Raw genomic sequence first — 15,060 nt, 5'->3', positions numbered from 1 at the left:
ACTGATGGCGTGTATCTCACCGATGAGGGCAACGACCTTTTTCTTCCTTGAGAGTCTGAGAGCTAGTCTCTACTCCGTTCTAGCAAGACGGACGCAGTAGTACATACCACCCCACTCACTGCCACTTGCCTGCCACTCCACGAACCCAAAGGCTCTTTTAAGAGAGGAGAACCCAGAACCTTCAGTTCCAAAGATGGTGACGCTAACCATTACACCAGGAACCTTGTTATAAACTCATCAACTTGACACTCTATTTATATGGACAGTCTGGCCTATTTAACTAGACATTCTGATGATGACAGGAGTTATCAATATTGCTCTTGATGATCCACAGCGTTATGCAGGCTTTTCTGATCAAGCCCAGTGCTACCACATCTGATTCTACTACTCATCTGTTCATCAAGACCTCAGCTGTTCATCGAGACCACGAATAGTGGAATCAGGTGTGGTAGAACTGGGCTTGAACAAAAAAAGCCTACATAAACCTGTAGCTTGTCAAGAGAAGTTGTGGCCATCCCTGAAATGTATTTACAAAGTTGACTATATCGGATGCATCTACATTTGGTGGTAAATTTGATATTTACTTATAACTCACTTTTGTTTACAGGTAGTTTACTACTAGGCCTTTCCTCAGTAAACTATTATGTACATTTTCATGTAAATAGTTCATGGGTACTAAGATTGTTCGATTGTCTTAAAATCTGAGTAACATGATTAAAAAAATCCCCATCAAAATCTGTTAGTTTAAGCTAGAAATGTAAAGTCCATTATCCCTCTGAAGAGCATGGTCTGCCTACCCATGTGAGAGACGCAGACTCGGTCTCAACCTTTAAGTCTTTATTGAAGACTCATCTCTTCAGTAGGTCCTATGATTGAGTGTAGTCTGGCCCAGGAGTGTGAAGGTGAACGGAAAGGCACTGGAGCAACGAACAGCCCTTGCTGTCTCTGCCTGGCCGGTTCCCCTCTCTCCACTGGGATTCTCTGCCTCTAACCCTATTACAGGGGCTGAGTCACTGGCTTACTGGTGCTCTTCCATGCCGTCCCTAGGAGGGGTGCGTCACTTGAGTGGGTTGAGTCACTGACGTGGTCTTCCTGTCTGGGTTGGCGCCCCCCCTTGGGTTGTGCCATGGCGGAGATCTTTGTGGTCTATACTTGGCCTTGTCTCAGGATGGTAAGTTGGTGGCTGAAGATATCCCTCTAGTGGTGTGGGGGCTGTGTTTTGGCAAAGTGGGTGGGGTTATATCCTGCCTGGTTGGCCCTGTCCGGGGGTATCATCGGATGGGGCCACAGTGTCTCCTGACCCCTCCTGTCTCAGCCTCCAGTATTTGTGCTGCAGAAGTTTATGTGTCGAGGGTCTAGGGTCAGTCTGTTTATATGTAGTAGTGGAGTATTTCTCCTGTCTTATTCAGTTTCCTGTGTGAATTTAAGTATGCTCTCTCTAATTCTCTCTTTCTTTCTTTCTCTCTCTCGGAGGACCTGAGCCCTAGGACCATGCCTCAGGACTACCTGGCATGATGACTCCTTGCTGTCCCCAGTCCACCTGGTCATGCTGCTGCTCCAGTTTCAACTGTTCTGCCTGCGGCTATGGAACCCTGACCTGTTCACCGGACGTGCTACCTGTCCCAGACCTGCTGTTTTCAACTCTCTAGAGACAGCAGGAGCGGTAGAGATACTCTCAATGATCGGCTATGAAAAGCCAACTGACATTTACTCCTGAGGTGCTGACCTGTTGCACCCTCGACAACTACTGTGATTATTATTTGACCATGCTGGTCATTTATGAACATTTGAACATCTTGGCCATGTTCTGTTATAATCTCCACCCGGCACAGCCAGAAGAGGACTGGCCACCCCTCATAGCCTGGTTCCTCTCTAGGTTTCTTCCTAGGTTTTGGCCTTTCTAGGGAGTTTTTCCTAGCCACCGTGCTTCTACACCTGCATTGCTTGCTGTTTGGGGTTTTAGGCTGGGTTTCTCTACAGCACTTTGAGATATCAGCTGATGTAAGAAGAGCTATATTAATACATTTGATTGATGAGAGAAAGAGAGATGGAGAGAGTGAAAGAAACAACAGAAGGGAAAGAGAACAAGAAAGAGAGGGAGAGAGAGCTGAGAAAGAGATCTGAGACAAAGAGAGAACGGAAAACGGGGGAGAAAGAGAAAGTGAGAGCGCCAGGCCAGATAGAGAGGGCCCTTGAGCTCTCATGAAACTAGTGGCGCAGTAATCATGGTCTGTCTGTCTAATGGCTATTTGTACACTAGGTGGCACCATAAAACCACCGGAGACATGACTGGAATTTTAAACAGCTGCACTCTCCATAGAGATACATCATTGACTCTCACATTCAGCAGCAGCGTTGTAGCATACCCTACACTAAAACCCTTTACAGTTTGAATGGAACCCTAAAGGCTGCCTACAGATATAGGCCTATGCAGCAGCAATACATACAACTATTATGCATGTAATCCCTTATGGAAAAAACACATGTAAACACGTGATCTCGTGTGATAACATGAAACTACACAAGACAACATGTGAGCACATGATCTCATGTTAAAGAAATGTGACAACTTGGGGATGCAACACTTCAACATGTGATACCATTAAACTGAAATCATATGTTTTTGGAAGACTTCACGTGAAAATGTGTTTTTGAAACCTTTCACATGTGCCATTATACAGTTGAAATCAGGTGAAATGGGGTTTTGGAATACTTTACATTTGTGAAATTTAAAATGTAAAAATAAATAAAAAAGTGTTATATTTTCACACCAGATAGGAGCAGTGAAATGTGTTGTTTTACAAGGTCAGTCATAGTAGTATTACAACCCTGGAGCAAATTAGGATGGAGTGCCTTGCTCAAGGACACATCAACAGATTTTTCACCTTGTCCATTTGGGTATTCAAACCAGCGACCTTTCAGTTACCAGCCCAACGCTCTAACCGCTAGGAAAATCATGTACAAGTGAAATTTCACATGTGAAATCATGTGCAAGCATGGGTTTTTGGAACACTTCACGTGAGATATTGAGGGGATTCGATTATCTGGCACGGGTTGCCCCGGTGGAAGGAGTTTGTACCAAGTGATTGCATTAGTTTTAGAACCGGGATGCCTCCCGGGTGTGAGACAGGTGCCCCGTTCCCTACACATTACCTATAATACCGCTCTGCACTTTGCAAAATAGTGCCATCTGCACTCCTATTTTAGTCATCAGTTAATCTGACTATTCTCTCATCATTGATTTAATGTACCTATTTTAGCAATTTTAGGTTTTTCTGGGTTTACTGTCAAATGTTGGTAGGGCATATTCATCTATTTCAATGATACTCCTGAATCACTAGGATAAATATAATAATTTTTCTTGAGCGTATTTTTAACAAAGCTGAGATTTACTTTGAAGTCCAAAGTATAGGAATACAGGTGAAATCAGTCATTGACAGAGACATGGTGGCATAGCAGGAAGTTCGGAAAGTTCAAAACCCTGGTGAGGACATATTGAATAATAATTATTGCACAAATAAACATACACAATGTAGTTGTGTGTTTTATAAGCAGTGGTAGAAAAAGTCCCCAATTGTCATATTTGAGTAAAAGTAAAGATACCTTCATAGAAAATTACTCAAGTAAAAGTGGAAGTCACCCAGTAAAACACTACTTGAGTAAAAGTCTAAAAGTATTTGGTTGTAAATATACTTAAGTATCACAAGTAAACGTGATTGCTAAAATATACTTAAGTATCAAAAGTAAAAGTACAACTATAAATCATTTCAAATTCTTTATATTAAGCAAACCATACGGCCACATATTCTAGTTTTTTATTTATTTACGGATAGCCAGGGGCACGCTCCAACTCTCAGACATAATTTACAAACTAAGCATGTGTTTAGTGAGTCCGCCAGATCAGAGGCAGTAGGGATGACCAGGGATGTTCTCTTGAAAAGTGTGTGAATTATAACATTGTCCTGTCCTGCTAAACATTCAAAATGTAACGAGTAATTTTGGGTGTCAGGGAAAATGTACGGAATAAAAAGTAGATTATTTCCTTTAGGAATGTAGTGAAGTAAAAGTCGTCAAAAATATGAATAGTAAAGTACAGATACCCCAAAAAACGACTTAAGTAGTACTTTAAAGTATTTTTTACTTAAGTACTTTACAACACTGACTAAATGTAAGTTGAAACACACAGTGCTTTTCACATACAGTGTTATCATTACAACACATTTTTGTTGTCACGTGAAGTGTTCCAAAAACACATGAATTCACATGTGAAATGTCACGTGAAGTGTTCCAAAAACAAATTTTCACATGACTTTACATGTGAAATCAGGTGTTTTTTCAGTAAGGGATTGCATGCAGATTTATTCAAATCTAAATGGTGATGTGGTTTAATAAGTACTGCAATGTGATGCCACAGCTGTAGTCCTATATTGTCATTACATGTATAACCTGTGGTGATCCAGTGAACCCTATGAACTCTCCTGGACTGGATTCAGGCCAGCTATGTAGTTGTTTTATGGATAAAACTGTAACCTTTAATACTTAATATTTGAGATCTATTAATGGAAATTATTAATTGGAAAACAGATGTCCCGTTACTGTTGGGTTGTCATCCATTGAATTTATCTCTCTTTCTCTCTCTTTTAATTATGAATTCCCCTTCAACCTCGGTCTCTGAGAGAGTGCCAACACCAGCCTATTTTACTATTCTTCTATTAAGCGAACCCAGAGCCTAGTGTTGGCACACTTAGAGTCTAGGCATTTTTCTTCTCTCTGAAACATATGTTAGAGCATAGAACCTATTCCCTTGCCTCGCAGAGGAAAAGCTTTCCATAAACATACCTAGGCTGTCTACTCTTCTTTCACCACAATCTCCTTTTGCAGTCATTTATGTGTGAGCAGCCAGCGAGAGAGAGTCCGCACACACACACACCACTCTGCACGTATGTGCTGTGTTTAGATGAGATTACCTTTGCTAACATGATCCGGTCGTGCTAGGAATGATCTCGTGGTTATCCGGGTACGCTAATCGTATCTTGCCGGGGCGGCATGGGGCGCCGCACAAAAAATAAACAAAATAATGAATAAATAAATTCTAAAAAAAGATTTTAAAATATTCAGAATGGTGACATTTGCGGGATCTGTTTTCTATCGCTCATTTGCACGTCAGGTCAATGATATCATGTCACCGTGTGGGACTGTGGGTGTAACAGTATAACTTTAAACCGTCCCCTCGCCCCGACACGGGCGCGAACCAGGGACCCTCTGCACACATCAACAACAGTCACCCACGAAGCATCGTTACCCATCGCTCCACAAAGGCCGCGGCCCTTGCAGAGCAAGGTGCAACACTACTTCTAGGTTTCAGAGCAAGTGACGTAACTGATTGAAACGCTACTAGCGCGTACCCGCTAACTAGCTAGCCATTTCACATCCGTTACATGGGTCAATTAACCTTGTCGGAGTGGGCGCCCTGATTCTAGTTTGTGAGCTAGGCAGGCTACTGCCTGGGAACGTCTCCCACTCAGAAGTACGAGGTGGTGAGGGGGCGGGGGTAGGTTGACCTCAGGTCCCCACACTGGAAGCCCCAAGGTAGGGGGAGCGGGGGAATCTATCAAATAGCGCATCTCTAACTTTGTACAGTACTAATGCAATTAGTAATGCAATTAGTTGTGCAATTTATTTTGTGTGTATCTTGTTTTGAAGTGCAATAGTCCAGGGAGCCATACAAGCTAGAACCGCCACTGCTTACAACACTTCCACCATCAGTCTTCCTGTCTCGCGGGAACCTTGGATTTGACTAATGGGGGCGCGCGCTAGAATGTGTGCTATGTGCCCGCGCATCGTTCCTGATGAGAACCCGCTGTACGAGCTTTATGATACCCTAGGCTACTACAGTTCCACGAGAGGGCCTGTTTTGTTATTTAGGTTATGCATTCACCGACATAAATACATAACACCAAGCGACCACAGCATATGAAAAGCACCTCGATCTAAATGTGGTGTGATGCGAGACACCGTCTCATATCATTCCCACCATCTCCCGTTCCCGCCTCCTGATATTGACTTGCATACTGTTTCGCGCTCTCTCGCTCTCTTTCTCTCTCTCGCTCTCTCTCTGGTTGTCCTGGTGATAACGAGATAGAGAAGCCTTACAACACTGAAGCCAAGAGACAGAGGGATGAGATAGAAACGGTTGGAGCATGTATCTGCATTCATTATAGCCTAATTATTAAATGAAGTGGGACATATCCTATATGTATTGACTAAAAGCCTAGCAAAGCCATAAAATGCGTCTTTCATGATATGTTCATGGATCCTTTGATCTGCCAAAAATGTTTTACTCAGGCTGCCCTATTTCAGTGTTGTTGAACTAGATAGACAAGTTATTTTATCATAATTATTGATTTCTTACGCCGCCAACCTGAAGTTCATCGTTATCATCTTGGCCGCCGGGATGGTGGCCTTCGTTGGAGCAGTCATTTGCATCATCGCCGCGGTCCATACCGGCTCCGCTGCCGAATCTACCCAGCAGCCCGTGGCAGACAACCAGTCGCAGTCTCCATACGCTGGAGTGCAGCAGACTTTCCCCGGGGGCTCCGTGGCGCGAGCGGGTCCCCTGGGCGCTATCCATGGTTCTGAAAGGCAGGACGGAGAAGCGCCCACTTTCTTCCACCTCGCCAGCGGCTCAGATGCCGTTGGTGGAACTAGACAGGTTAGCCGACTTATCTGCACCCCAGTCCCCGCCGGAGAATGCAACCCCAAAAACGTTCAGCAACAAGCCGACGATCCGTCGCTGTACGCTGGCGAGGACTGGGGATACCTCCGCACCACGGCAGAGGAACTACAACAGACAGTGGTCCAGCAGAAGGACCAGATTATTACCGACCAGCGGACCATTAGGGATCTGTCAGGCAAGCTTTCGGAGTGTGAGAGTGGAATAGAGGGGCGTAGAGGCGCGGGGCTCTGGGGAGGTAAGAGGGTAGATGAGGGCCGGCTCGTGGTCCGGGACAGTGCTCCGTCGTCGACTGTGGCACAGCTGCTCACCGCTCAGGCTGTGGACGAGCTGGAACAAGCTATCGTTCAGATGAAAGACCGCATAGAGAAACTGGAGGTAAGGGGAATGGGAGAAACGTGTGTGTGTCATGTCTGTTGGTGTTGAAATCCACTATCACATATCTTTATTTTAAACGAACTGTTATTGTATCGTTAAATAGAGCAGTGAATAGGCTAATTCTGCCCCTCTTTTGTGTGTCAGTTGACCTGCTTGGCAGACCTCGATAGCACTCACTCAATCTGAATTTCTTCTCACGTCTCTGACGGCAGTATGTCGGTGTGGGTGTGGCTGCGTGGTTTTACTGTTTAATTGAGACCATTTCCAGTTGATAGAAATCATGGACAGTATTAGATTAGGTGAGATGACCACCTACAGGTAACTGCCAAAATAAAGGAAACCACATAAAGCCACCACAAGCCGCCAGAACAGCAAGGCTTGGCATAGATTCTACAAGTGCCTGGAACTCTATTGGACGGATGCGACACCATTCTTCCACAAGAAATTCTATCATTTGGTGTTTTGTTGATGGAAAACACTGTCACAGGCTTTGCTTCAGAATCTCCCATAAGTGTTCCAATGGGTTGAGATCTGGTGACACGCACGCACACACACACCCTTTAAACTTCCTATGCTCCTTTGAGACCCCATCTTTCAAAGTCACTGAGATCTATTTTTGTAGCCATGGTTAAAATAAAGGTAATTGCTATCTGGGATAATAATGGGCAACTGGGAATTTTTATACATGACCCTAAGCATGGGATGTTAATTGCTTAATTAGCTCAGGAACCACACCTGTGGAAGCATCTGCATTCAATGTACTTTATATCCCTCGTTTACTCAAGTGTTTCCTTTATTTTGACAGTTACCTGTATATCAACATCTTTGACTTATTGTCGCTGAAAATTGATTAGCTGAATTATATTAAAATTGATTAGATGCATTATATTCGACTTGGCTATAGCTTATTAGAGTTCAACTCAATATTGAGGAACCAATCAGTTACTTCACCAAAATCTATTTACATATTTTGGTATCACTTGTTGCTATTGCATCGTTACAATGTCTTCTCAACACTGCTTCACAACTCAAGTTAAATGTAGCCAATTTGATGAATGGAAACCCCAAAACTAGAATGTTGTAGGATCATTGATGAGGCCTAGTCTACAGATACATGAGCATTTGGTATTCCAGGCATCTCTGCTTCCAAACATAACCAACCCAGGGGAGGAGAAGAGGGGGGATGGAGGAGGGAGGGGAGAGTAGAGTAACACAAAGCGGCTTTATAGCTGCCTGCCAAGCAACATGTGATGTACAACCCCATTTCTTCTGGAGAAAATATAATCAATTATTCATCCGTCCAGTTACCTATATTTGTTGAGAGCAGAGACCATCATATTCTTTTTTCAGCCTCTGCCTAGCACACTACTATTATACTATATCAGTGGTGTACCTCTGTATCTGTGGTCCTACCGTCTTTGGTCACTGAACCCCCAGTCATGGTGCAACTGATCATTAGGCCTATAGTCTTAACAAATGTACCCCATGTGGAAAGGTGAGGTACCCCCAAGGGTACTAGTACCTCATGTTGAGAACCACTGCTCTGTATGTAACTTACAGCATGTGCCTCACTGTAAATAATATGTTGCGTTGTCTGTGTGTCTATTTGACTGCACTTTGCTTTGCTGAAGTTGTAGTGTTTTTCCTTGGCTGACTAATGACTGAGAGGACCTTGAATTACTTGTTTTCCTGGCACTATTTCTGCATTTCTCTGCACATAATTGATTGTCCATAATAAAAATAATAACAAATCCAGAGATTAGAGTGCATATCTAACACAAAGGCCCACATTAATCACAGCACATTAAAAAGTGTGAGTGGAGCTCTAAAAATCGAACTGGCTTCCAGTGTTGCGTTCGAGACCACCTAAAGCGAGACCGATTCAAGACCAAGACCGGAGCATATCGAGTCAGAGTCAAAACCAAGATCGGAGGGGGGGGTGAGACCGAGTCAAGACTGAGACCGGGAGGGGGACAAGGGGTCTGAGACCAAGTCAAGACCGAGACCAGAAAAAATTGAGTCCAATTCAAGACCATGATTGTAATTTAGTCAAATCAAATTTCTTAGACATTTAGAATGGTGAAAAAAATGCATGCGGAGGGCAAATAGAGCCACTCTACAAATTATTACTAACCCAAACACAGTGGGGAACAATGAGGGCCTTCTACGCCTTCAGAGATGGACAAAGAATTTATAAAATACTAATAACAACAATAATTCTTATTATATTATTCTTTTCAATTATGTTCTGATTTCATCTCTTCAGTTTTTGTTGGAAAGGAAAGGGTTGACACATATCCAATCAGGATTTTTCTTTGGTCATCTCTGGGGCTAGCTAAGTCAGCCATTGGCTAGGCCATCAGAAGCTAGATAGAAGGCATCTGCCATTCAACTGTATTAGGGAAACATTTTGGAGTGACAGTGGAATCAATCAATCACATTTTGACTTGTAATCGGTGGGATCATTTTAACAAAAAAGCATTCTCTTCTCAAAGGCCAACGGGTCACTGCGCAATAGCAAGCAGTAGTTTTCACATGGTCTAGCTAGCTATCCTTTGTTGTAGACTAATCTGCAGCAGCTGCAGCAGGTGTTATCGAAGAGGATGTTGCAAATTTGTTAGCTTCTCCCTTTTCAAGAATAACTTTCAACAAGAAGTGAACCTTTTACTGCAGTGGGCTAAGTCAGGGTCACACAGAGTGATTCTTGGTACTTAAACAAATCTACTTTGAAACAAAAAACCACACACATGGTTATGGGATTAAAAAAAGACACCTGTACCATGTCAGATATAGAGTTGAAATTAATAAAAATGTACATGCAATACCCACTGAAAGAAAAGTGGGTAAACGGTGTATACCTGCATATAGTGTCACACCCTGATCTGTTCCACCTGTCCTTGTGATTGTCTCCACCCCCTTCAGGTGTCGCTTATTTCCCCCAGTGTATTTATCCCTGTGTTTCCTGTCTCTCTGTGCCAGTTTGTCTTGTAGGTTTCCAAGTCAACCAGCGGTTTTCCTGTTCCCCTGCTTTTTGCATTCTCCTTTTTCTAGTCATCCTGGTTTTGACCCTTGCCTGTTTCTGGACTTTGTACCTGCCTGCCTGACCATTCTGCCTGCCTTGACCACAAGCCTGTCTGCCACTCTGTACCTCCTGGACTCTGACCTGGTTTTGACCTTTTTGCCTGTCCACAACCATTCTCTTGCCTACCCCTTTGGAATAATAAACATTGTAAGACTCCAACCATCTTCCCCCTGTGTCTGCATTTGGGTCTCGCCATGTGCCTTGATATATGGTTTCCACCTCACCACTGGCCCTTTGTGTTTTACAAAATGTGCACTGTCGTACATGACTGCGCTGGTATTTCCGTTGCTGTCCTTTCAGAATCATAAACCTGTCACACACTGAAGGCCTAGGTCCAATAGGTTCGCCACTGCCCAAACATGTCTATAATAGATATAAAGACTGTTCAGGTATTAATGTTTCAAGACAGGAGTGTATATGGCTAAGCGGTTTTATGTGCTTATTGAATGGAAGCTTATAATTCCGAGTTTTTTACTCCGCTGGTCTCGGGAAGAAATTACGAGTCCTCACTGTCCTCACCGAGACAAGACAGAGACACTCAAAATGTGGTCTCGAGACCGGACTGTACTACAACACTGCTGGCTTCATTTGTCTTTTTATTTCATTGTCTGCTCTTCCCTCCCTCCCACACCCCCTCCCATGAAGTCAGATATTGGACCGCTGGCGTTCCCTCACAACCACACAGATGCAGCAACTGCGATGACTTCAAGAGGTGGTGGTGGTGGGCTCTCTGAGGCCCCTGATGGTTGGGGTGAGGCAGGGCCAGGGGGACAGGCAGGGGATGGACCAAAGCAGTGGCCACGGTTGGAGGATCTGGAAGGAGAGCTTGAGAGGAAGCTGGAACTCCTGGAGAAGGAGAGGAAGGCCCTGCGAAAGGAATCCCAAAGACACAGGCAGGAGATCGACCAGGGGATGAACTCCCTACACCACCGCATCGCTGGCCTGGAGGAGGGTGAGAGGAGGGGCAGAGGGTTGGGTGTAAGAGAAGATCAATGGTCATGAGTGATAGTCATACCTGAATGATATTAATTTATATGGTGGGAGAGGTTAAGAGTCGGGGACATGAAACCATAACTGATGTACCAGAAAGGTAACTTATTATCAATCTATGAAAACGACATCAACACATTATGATACAGAATAAGAAATAAGTACATAACAAGAAAGAAAATCCAAGTGGATATATCATAGAAGAGAGATGAGATATCCTGGGGGCAGGAAATAAGTCAAATGTGTGATGTAGCCATTGTATAAACCCCCAAATACACTACAAAGTCCTAATAAGGCAAGTCTAGTCAACATCCCCCCCCTACCAAATTACCTCATTACTCAAACACTCTTTCCCTCCCTCTCTATTTCTCCACCCATACCTCCTTACCCCAGGACTCTCAGAGTACACCTATCCAGAGGGCTACAAGCTGTCCTTCCCAGCGCGTACCAACTATATGTACGCAGTGGTGCACCACCCCATCCCTGAGCTGCGTGCCTTCACCGTGTGCCTCTGGCTGAGACCCACAGAGGGGGGTATCGGCACCCCTTTCTCCTATGCTGTAGCGGAACAGCCAAACGAGCTAGTTCTGCTGCAGGGCATGCATACCCCTGTGGAGCTGCTCATTAACAACAAGGTAATGGAGGAAACAGAGCAGAAGTATTTTATGGCACACTGAGTTAGACACAGCACAATTTAAGATGGAGCTATAACAGTACCTGAGAGTTTACTGTAGAATGATGTCTGCGACCAAAATGGCACCCCTATTCCCTATGTACTGCACTACTTTTGACCAGAGCCCTGGTCAAATGTAGTGTGCTACATAGGGAATAGGATGCCATTTGGGACAAAGACAAAGCACCGTTTAGGCTAGAGCTGGGAGTGTAGTGTAGATCAGCATGATGCCATTATGATAATACATTGCCTGGAAGGCATAGAGAGCTACCTAGCTGGCTGTGCCCTTGAGGAAGTGCAGTCTGTGCCTTTGAAAAAGTAATGCTGCAGTCCCCAAATGTTACTGTAATAAAAGTGCTGGATTAATATATTCCAGGGGGAAATTTGTTTAATGTCTCCATAAAGTGTGTTATTAAGCAGCAATATATCAACACTTAAAAAGCACAATATTTTATTTAATATAATATTGAGTTTTAGTCTAGAATATTCTGTACAACACATGGTTAGGGTCAGTACTGAGAACCACTTTGTCGTATGATTGATTATCCATTGATTTGTTGCTGTTGCCATCTTAAATACTCAATGTGCAGTCTAATGTAGTCTGCAGTATCACTGCATTACCTGCACTATAGCACTAACACTCACACTAACCCAAACTGTTGTCCTCCCACCCCTAGGTGGCGCAGTTACCTCTGAACCTGTCTCGGGGCAGCTGGCACCACATCTGTGTAAGCTGGAGCCAGAGAGGTGGGGTGTGGCAGGCCTACCAGGGGGGAAAGCTGAGAGGAGAGGGGCAGGGCCTGGCAGCCTGGCACCACATCAGGCCTGGGGGAGTCCTCATCCTGGGGCAGGAACAGGTAAGACCTGGAGGGGTTGGTATTTTGGTGAGGTCAGGGGTGGCTGGTTGAAGAGACCGCAACGGCATAGACCTATAGGGGGTTGTTGTTTTTAAAGGAGAACATATTTTATTGTTCATTGAGATATAGGGACAGGGATGAAATGAGAGGGGGCAGGTGAGAGGAACATGCACAGTTGAAGTGGGGGACTTGAGCATCAAACCCCAGTCTCTCAGGGCAATGCCAAGTCCGGAGTTACCACTAGACCAAACTCTGACACATCCCTTCCTCTTTTCACCCCTTTCACTCCTCCACCTCCTTCTGCCTGTAGGACACTCTGGGCGGGCGTTTTGACTCGTCCCAGGCCATGGTGGGGGAGCTATCCCAGTGGAACGTATGGGAGCAGGTCCTGACCCCCAGCGAGGTGTCCAGCCTGGCCCACTGCAGCCAGCACAGCCCCCAGCCAAAGGGTAATGTGGCCCCCTGGACCAACCGGGAAGTAGAGGTGTTCGGAGGAGCCACCAAGGTGCCCATGGAGCCCTGCGCTGCCAAACGCACCAACACCCCACTGTGAGGGGAAGGGTGATATAGGATCCAGGGACCTTATTTACAAAGCGTCTCAGAGTAGGACAAGTGATTGGGGGAAAATCAATACAGTTACATATGGCAATATTCTTTTGGACAATATTATAGTGATACTTTTTGTTGTTGTTGCTAGGTAGTGTTAGCTAGCACTAGTCAGCTATGCCTGCGCCAAAACGCTGGTATTTTGTTGCTCTCCATCTTCTTTTTAAATAGTGAGCCATCATGTTTTCAATGCTTTTATTTCCATGACTGATCAAAACTCATTTTCTCATGCTCTCTCGTCTCTCCTGAGCAGACATATAGAGAGCAATATCTTTGGAACATCAAATTGCAATAAATTGCAATCGCAATACATATAGAAATGTGAGAATCAGTATTGTCACCTAAGTATCATGATAATATTCGTGAGATCCCTGGCAATTCCCAGCCATACTGTACATGTCATATTATACATGATTTATTATGATCTAATAGGCAAAGCTGATTTTTCATCAGCATTTCTACTTTGAGACTGAGAGTCCTGAGCTGTGTTCAGTAGGGCGGAACATTGTGGAGGTAACATATTTCTATCTGAACAACTAGTTATGTAGAACAGCAGGAATGCCTCACTGACGTTCCGATTAAGGAATCATGTCAGCTATATTCATCACATTTCTATCTGCAATGTTCGGTATATTGCACATTGTGAATTTGTGAAGTGAATTTATGGGTGGAGCTTGGGTGAAAGGGAGTAAGGGAATAGGGGAATGAGGCACGTGGTTAGAAGTGGGAGTAACACTGGTTCTGTAACTACTCATAAAGACTTTATTTATCCCTCAAGGGGTAATTTTGTTTTGTTTTGCATGTTTTATTTATCTATGTTTTACATCTATTGTTGATTAAGTTTATTCAGAGCTACAGGGCACAGAGTGGGTAGGCTAGGCATGCATACTTTTGCATTTGAACTGCTGCTTTGGACTTGGTCTATGGCCAGGCACTAGGTCCGAGGAGCCTATTTTGCAAACAATTGGGTATCGATAGCGTTCTCTATCATCTGACTTGTGTCTAACTGAAGGGGATAACTCAAGTGTACATTATGATTTTATATAACATTTTATATGCAGACATTAAGAACACACAATCGTGTCTGTATAGCATTGATTTTTTAAACAACTTTTTGTATCAACTTGTTTCAAAACAGCATTCTTACTGTATCCCTTTTCATATTCCTTCTCGTTAACATTTTTATAAATAGTCTATCTTAGTAATACAGCATGTCTAATCATTCCCTGTGACTAATAAGAACTACAGAAATAGAGACATGAACTAATCTCTTTGACACTGATTCAAATTCAATAACTGTATCCAGTAATGTCACCGTGTGGCTTGAATTGAATTGAAGATGTCTTAGACTTGGGCAGTGCTATTACCCAAGCTCATTGAATAACTTTTTTGCACAATATGGTATAGCACAAAGTTTGATACTTTCTAGAACACTAGAATAGGTATTGGTACCAAGTTGTACTGTCATGTATAAACTGTGTTATATAAATGCTTATATATTCAATGAAAACAGTGATATGAATAACAATGGGTTTAAATGCATGTCATTTTACTGAATACATGTATTCATTTTACATAGCAATGCACATTCATATATAATTCAATGTATGAAAGCCCTCTTAATCTTCTACACCTTGCCATCCAGTGACGTGAGGTCTGAGGCCGGTTAGGCACATTCTATTGAGGCTCATAAAGCTGATTTTTGCTACGGTGTTTATCGGTATGACACGATCACAAAGAT

At 43.7% G+C, this 15,060-nt stretch overlaps 1 protein-coding gene across 1 annotated transcript; it reads left to right on the top strand.

Moving 5' to 3' along the window:
• The first annotated feature begins 6,129 nt into the window (after positions 1–6,129).
• LOC111980074 (neuronal pentraxin-2-like) lies at positions 6,130–14,823 on the top strand. The gene is made up of 5 exons (XM_024010746.3): positions 6,130–7,111; positions 10,839–11,145; positions 11,577–11,818; positions 12,534–12,713; positions 13,024–14,823. The coding sequence occupies exons 1-5, from the start codon at positions 6,455–6,457 to the stop codon at positions 13,264–13,266; spliced, it is 1,629 nt and encodes a 542-aa protein (XP_023866514.2). The 5' UTR covers positions 6,130–6,454; the 3' UTR covers positions 13,267–14,823.
• Positions 14,824–15,060: the final 237 nt, after the last annotated feature.

Source organism: Salvelinus sp. IW2-2015, linkage group LG20 (genome assembly GCF_002910315.2).
Source record: "Salvelinus sp. IW2-2015 linkage group LG20, ASM291031v2, whole genome shotgun sequence".
NCBI classification, from domain to species: domain Eukaryota; kingdom Metazoa; phylum Chordata; class Actinopteri; order Salmoniformes; family Salmonidae; genus Salvelinus; species Salvelinus sp. IW2-2015.
This window is presented reverse-complemented; position numbering and strand designations above follow the sequence as displayed.

Coding starts and splice junctions, on each gene's coding strand:
- LOC111980074 (XM_024010746.3), top strand. CDS start 6,455: ATGGTGGCCTTCGTTGGAGCAGTCATTTGCATCATCGCCGCGGTCCAT. Junction 7,112..10,838: donor ACCGCATAGAGAAACTGGAG/GTAAGGGGAATG, acceptor CCTCCCATGAAG/TCAGATATTGGACCGCTGGC. Junction 12,714..13,023: donor TCATCCTGGGGCAGGAACAG/GTAAGACCTGGA, acceptor TTCTGCCTGTAG/GACACTCTGGGCGGGCGTTT.